Source organism: Pinus tabuliformis, chromosome 3_1 (genome assembly GCF_031772625.1).
Source record: "Pinus tabuliformis cultivar Carrire ecotype Pingquan chromosome 3_1, CPIR1, whole genome shotgun sequence".
Taxonomy (NCBI): domain Eukaryota; kingdom Viridiplantae; phylum Streptophyta; class Pinopsida; order Pinales; family Pinaceae; genus Pinus; species Pinus tabuliformis.
The window spans coordinates 154,511,889-154,518,421 of record NC_142301.1 but is presented as its reverse complement, the minus strand read 5'-3'; the positions used below and the strand labels follow the sequence as shown (position 1 = coordinate 154,518,421).

General features: G+C 37.3%; 1 protein-coding gene across 1 annotated transcript; it reads left to right on the top strand.

Annotated features, from left to right (window-relative positions):
- Positions 1–4,096: 4,096 nt before the first annotated feature.
- Positions 4,097–6,164, top strand: LOC149186254 (serine carboxypeptidase-like 51). Its single transcript, XM_089412598.1, has 5 exons — positions 4,097–4,588; positions 5,272–5,322; positions 5,435–5,487; positions 5,585–5,714; positions 5,824–6,164. Exons 1-5 carry the CDS (start codon positions 4,499–4,501, stop codon positions 5,890–5,892), a joined length of 393 nt encoding a protein of 130 aa, XP_089268724.1. The 5' UTR covers positions 4,097–4,498; the 3' UTR covers positions 5,893–6,164.
- Positions 6,165–6,533: the final 369 nt, after the last annotated feature.

Below are 6,533 nucleotides of genomic sequence, written 5' to 3'. Positions count from 1 at the left end.
TGGTATTTGCAGCTTCGGCCCACAACACAGACAACTTCCACAATTGTACGATTCTTCCTTTCCGCCACACACCATTTTGTTTAGAAGTATATGGCGTAGTAGTCTCCCTCTTAATGCCAGCCTCTTTGCAAAAGTCATGAAACTCATTGGATTCATATTCAGTCCCATTATCAGTCCTTAAGATCTTGATCTTCTTTTCGGTTTGATTCTCGATCAAGGCTTTGAAGTGTTGAAACCAGGAGAACACTTCATCCTTCTTTTTCAAGAAGTATATCCAAGTCTTGCAAGAATAATCATTGTAAAACTGAGGTAAGATAAATATCCTCCCAAGGAGTTCACAGGCATCATACTGGATATGTCTGAGTGAACCAACTGCAATATATCGGAGGTCTTGCTTTGGCTTGAGGGGAATGGTCCCCTTTTGAGCTTCCCTTCGGCACATCCTGGACATACACCTTCTTGCTCTAATCTGAACTCGGGCATCCCGGTCACCATTTTTCTTACATTGGGTAGAGCTTTATAATGAAGGTCAGCAAACCTATGATGCCATAGTTCGAACTGAAGAGATGTGTCACAAGACATGACACCCAGCAGACTTCCACCGACCTGATATAATGAATCAACTCGAAACCCAAGATTAAAAGCATCTTTAAAGTTCTTTTTCCATACACGTACGTTGCCATCGCTGAAGGCCACCTTGTAGCCTTTGTCTTCCATTGCTGAAATGGACACCAAGTTCTTTTTGAGATCAGGTACATATAATACATTTTGTAAGTGGATGGTATTACCCTGATTCAATTGAAGAGTGACATTTCCTACGCCTTTCACGGGATATTTTGAATTATCTCCAAGAACAATTTCCAGGTTGGTTTCCTTCTCTATCAGATTATAGAGAGCTTCTTTGTAACCAGTGAAGTGCCTTGAGGCACCACTATCAATAAGCCAATTTCCCAGCGAGTCCGAGGGAGCAGTAGTAGATAGAGCTGTTGGTAGATAATATTCATCTTGCTTATTGTTAACAATGTTAGATTCATACCTGGAATTTCTTGCCTTCTTGAATGGTTGTCCTCTTCCTTGATTTCCAACACTTCTTTTACCTCTGCCATTTGACCTGCCATTCCTTTGATTGCCTTGAGAGGGATTTTGATCATCGTCCTGGTGTGAGTCCCTTTTATCAGGGCACTCCCTAGCATAGTGACCCGTTTTATTGCAATTATAACATCATCCTTTTCTTCCACCCTTTGGTCTAGCCTTTCCTTTGAATTTAGCCCCGGAATTGTTTCTTCTTTTAGTATGAGAAGAAAAGGCAGAGGGATGACCTTTAAGTATGGGCATTTCTTGCTCTTCCATCCTCGTTTCTTCTTGAATGTATCTGGCCATTAATTCCTCAAACCCAAGAATTACGTTATTCTTGAGAAGAGTAGTCCTGAATATATACCATTCAGATGGCAATCCTCCAAGAGTTGTGAGTGTCATTTCCATGTCAGGAATTACTTCCCCAATAGATAGGAGATCGTTCTTGATATCAGTGATCCTTAAGAAATATGCTTGCATACTCTCATCTTTGCCCTTCTTAATTTCCTTCAGGTTATTTCTAAGAAACAAGACTTGATTTACATCATTAACTTTAAATAAACTCACTAGTCTATCGTAGATTTCCTTGGAGGTGTTCAGCGCGGAAACATAGGCCACCAAGCGCTTGTCAATAGAATCCTGGATGATCTTCCTTGCTTTGAATTCTCCCTTGGTCCATTTGTTCCTAGCAGCAACGGATGCATTTGATGGAGGCTCAACAATTCCGCCTCTCACATGGTCCAATACTTCCTGTTCTTCTAATGTTAAATCGAGCGACATCTTCCATCCGTGATAGTCAGACTTCTCACGGAGTTTGTCTTCAGCACGGAAGTGTGTTGAGGACCCCATGATTTCTTTAAGATAGTCTTGCCAACCTTCTCTTCGGTGATTGCTCTTACTCTTGCTCTTACTTGGGCTTTGTCTTCACCTCAGCTCTTATACCATGTTAAATTATGGTATGTTCTATGCATAGAGCAGTTTACTTATTTTTCTTCTTGTTAGCCACAGATTAACAATCACATATACATTAAGTAAAGTGCAGATAGAACATTAAATGATCAACAGAAAACAAGCCAAGACAAGAGACACAAGATGTGGCAACTAGCTAGGGACAAACTGCAATGCGGGGAAAACCTTTGATCAAATCTTCTTTTTTCTTCAATAGTTCAGCAGAGGGAAATAGCACAAAATCTGAATTCTGTAATTTTATATCAGTAGCAGCAAACCCTAGATCAACAAAGTCAAACTTGGTCAAACTAGCTGAAATTGACCTCTAAAATACTTGGTCAATTTCCGGTCAACTTGTCCTCAAACAGCCTGAAAAAACAGCCCTTGAACAGCCCCAAAAGTTCAGTCAATTTGCAGATTTCTGAAGTCAACTTGCAGCCCTAAACTAGGGCAGTCAACACCAGTCAAACCAAAGGTCAGATCACCTCGATTTTCGTGCCAAAAATTGTGGTCTGCCTAGGAGAGGCAACCACACCCAATCCACACTTCTGTAAGGTCAATGCTGGTCAAAGAGATGACCTACTGCCCTAACATCCTTCTTTCTGCATCTTCCTTGCCCTAGGACGTCTTCCTTTTAGCCACGTGCGTGAGAGAGAGAGAGAGAGGCTCCTTTTATGCGTAGGAGAGAGAGAAAGAAGATGAGTGAATTGAATTCTCCAAATGAGGAAAATGCTCCTTGTATTTATATGCAAACATTGAGGTTGAATAGACATGAATGTTAGGCTTTTGAGCCTACATAAGTTTGTTGGCTAACCTTGAAAATTTGTCCATAATCAAAATATATTCATCTCTCCATAAATACTTATCGAAATCGGGTGATCTTTAGATCAATCCTACACCTATCGATGAGAGGAAATTAGGAAAAATATCATAAGCCATAAATAAGGTGATCCACATGGAGTTTGGCCCTAGTTGCCAATTTTAACTTTGTGTTTTGATAATTGTTTGATCAAGAAACATAATAAAGATTAATAAGAAGCCAACAAAATTCACAAGCAATTATCAAAGAAAGAGAAATCTACCCTAATTTACAGTCAAACTGATTTCTCAACATCCATAGTAAGCCCACCTTTCTTTGAATACGCATTCGATATCTAAGAATAAAGAGCAAGGCATAGTCCTCAACTTCCTGCTTGATTTCCTTGTATCAAGTTTTCTAGGGTACATCTTGTGTTCATTGTGTGGTGTGGTATTTATTGTTGTAGCTTATTTTTTTATTCTCAATTTATTTGAGTATTTTGAGAACTATCCTTGTAATATTAAATTTAAGTCATAAGTAAACACTGGATGATAGAGGATAGCCTCACAAATTATAATGCCAATTAGGTTTAGCTCATGTGGTTGAGAGAGATGTTATCCTCCACAGCCAGTTTCAATTCCTACATATGACTGTTGAGTTCATAATGAGCATTTCTTGCAATGGCTTTGAGCCTTGTTCTTTGAGTAGTCCCTCAAGGACCAAAACATGTATATTCATCATATGGAATATAAAGAAATTTCTCATGGAAAGAAAAAATCACAAATTACAATATTTTGTGCTGACATGTAAGATATGTCATGACAAATTGTGCAAATGGAATATCCACAGCAATTTACAGAGCATCATGGCTACCATAATAAGCAGGAAAATACTTTTTGACCATCCAAAAGATAGCTTAGCCATATCAAGCTATGCAGGGAGAATGCTTACCCATAGCACACAAGTAAAATTGAGCAGCGTATATCACAAAATTCACATTTCCGGCTAATTCATGCACAATTTGAATTGCAATACAACACATACTATAGAAGTATGAAGCAATAATGCAAAAAAGATAACATTTAACCATTCAAAAAATAGAGAGAGAGAATTAAATATAGATGTTAAGAAGATAATTCACTTTCAATATACACAAGAAACTGTTTCATGCAACACACCAGCAGCATAAATTCAGCAGCTTATAGCACGAAATTTACATTTCACAATAAATGGGGTCATAAGGTGAATTGCCGTACAACACACACACATATAGCTTGCCATGTATAAGATATATCATATAGGGAAGACAATTTTGCTTTCATATCCTGCTTCAAGAGTTTCTGAGTTTCTCCTCTTTATTTGTCGCATACTTTCATACTCCATAGAGGAGTACTCTAGAGTGTGTAATAAGCTAATTTCATTTTCCATAAAATTCCATTCTTCCTTTAATGTCTTTCCTAATAGATTACATCCATTGAATTACATGTTTGTTTCTTGCCTGAGTTCGTCTCTGAATAAATCTACTCCTTTCAGCATTTGCTCTCACAATTTGATAATTTAGAGATTACTGCTTACTTTTTCTAGAAACCGACATCGAGCTTGTTTTGTCTGCCAGTAGGAAGATTTGATAGAGAATTTAGACATTCCTGTATTCAATTTTTCTAAAAACTGAAGCTGATGTTCGTTGTGTCTGCCAGATGGAATGATCAACACGATCTTGTTTTTCGAGCACTACAAAGTGACTTCATGAAGAGTGTAGTGGATCAGGTTAGCAGAGTTCTTCTGAATAAACTTCATGTTAAATGTTAAACTATACCTCATGTAACTTACATGTATTTAAAATTGAATGTAAATGAAATCATCTCAGACATCCTCTGTCCCACAGTCATGGGGTACATCAACCAATGCAATTTGGGCCTCCTTCTTAGTCGTATGTGGACCGATGCAACTTCATAGGAATTGAACCATTGACATGTTATGGGAAGAAACTACCGAAACAAACCCACATTGTCCTCCATTCACTTGTTACATTTGCCAATCATCTCATCAGCTTCAGATTTTTGGGGCAAGAGCTAATCAAATCCTTATCTTGTTCTTTTCATTTTCTTCTCCAGGATATAAACAAGACAGACATGCAGAAAAGATAATCAGGCAAATCACGTACACACTAGAGTTGGCCTTAGGATTTTTCCCTGAACTTGTCCAAACACTAGATCTTCATCTAGTATTTTTGCCAGACCTTCGCAGCCTAATAAGAAAGAGTAATCGAACCCTCATCTTGGGAATTGGTATACCCTATGGAAACCCTAACCCTCAAATCAAGTTTGTACCAGCGTTTACAAGCCTTATCTTGCAACAGACAATCTCAAAATCGCGCTGTTTGAGTGATACTTACTCTTTATGCCGACCTCTGAATTACTGCAATGACAAATTGTTTCTAATAACTGCAGGTCGATGAGCTGTTATCTCGAGGTGAAAATGTTACAATTTACAACGGCCAGGTGAAACAACTGTGGCTCAGTTTGTGGGTTAGTTCCGATCATATTTTAAGGGAATTAATTGGACGAAAAAACATTTACTTATCAAGCTTCAATCAACTCTTAAAATTTGCAGGTGGATTTGATCTGCGCAACCACAGGAACAGAAGCCTGGGTTCAAAAATTGAAGTATGTACAAAACCCTAATCAATTCAAATTTGACTTGGGATTCCTTTCAATAACAAAGCATTACTAAACTAATACGATTTCCAACAAAATGACTCAGATGGCTGGGTTTGAGGGAATTTAATTCAATTAGGCGCACTCCGCTCCACTGCGACGGATCGGAAACAAAGGGATTCGTCAAACCATACAAAAATCTGCGATTCTTCTGGGTTCTGGGCGCAGGGCATTTCGTAAGTAGAAGCATTTCATTCATTTTATTTCGAATTTTAATGGAATGGGATTGCAGAGAAACTAGAATGAAAATGAGTTGATGACAGGAATTTGATAAAATGTGAACAGGTACCCGTAGATCAACCCTGCTTAGCCCTGGAGATGCTTGATATGGTTATCACTTCTACATCCTTCTAATTTTTCCCATTAAACTCCATAATCCTTATCCATGAAGTATAGATTACATGCAGCGTAATAAATAAAAAAATCATATAATAATTTGCATTATTGTCAACAAACACATGGCAATTTTGCATTTGTCACTGGGCCTTGATCAATTGGAACACACCTGAACAACATTTTTCAAAGTCCGCCGCTGAGACAGCGGAATACTAATGTTCATGATATTGTTTCAAATTTTAGTGGGCATGCTCGTTAAATGGAATGAAATTTTCGAAGTCCTTCGTTAACATTACAAATGTTCATGACCTGATTTCAAGTTTTGATCGGTTTAGGGTATATTGGTCAAGTGGAATGAGATTTATATATATGTGTATGCTGGAATGAAATTTAACATATTAAAAATGATGTTTTTGATCAATATTAGAAATCATATTACTGGTCTAGATTTATTTTAATTGAATCAAATTTTTTTGAGTGAAAAGAAATTTTGTTTAGTAGATTCTGATTTAACATGGATTTAGGATGGTTTAATTATATTCATAATTACAATTATTTACTTTATTTTATTTTTATGCAATTTATTTTACTTTTATTTTTGTGTAATTTGACCTAGTCAAAATGTTTACATAACCTAACAGGATTGGGCATCTCTTCCT

Bases quoted from the DNA above. Each gene is read 5' to 3' on its own strand.
- LOC149186254 (XM_089412598.1), top strand. From the start codon at position 4,499: ATGTTCGTTGTGTCTGCCAGATGGAATGATCAACACGATCTTGTTTTT. The intron at 5,323-5,434 runs GTGAAACAACTG...TAAAATTTGCAG, and splicing joins TTACAATTTACAACGGCCAG to GTGGATTTGATCTGCGCAAC. The intron at 5,715-5,823 runs GTAAGTAGAAGC...AAATGTGAACAG, and splicing joins TTCTGGGCGCAGGGCATTTC to GTACCCGTAGATCAACCCTG.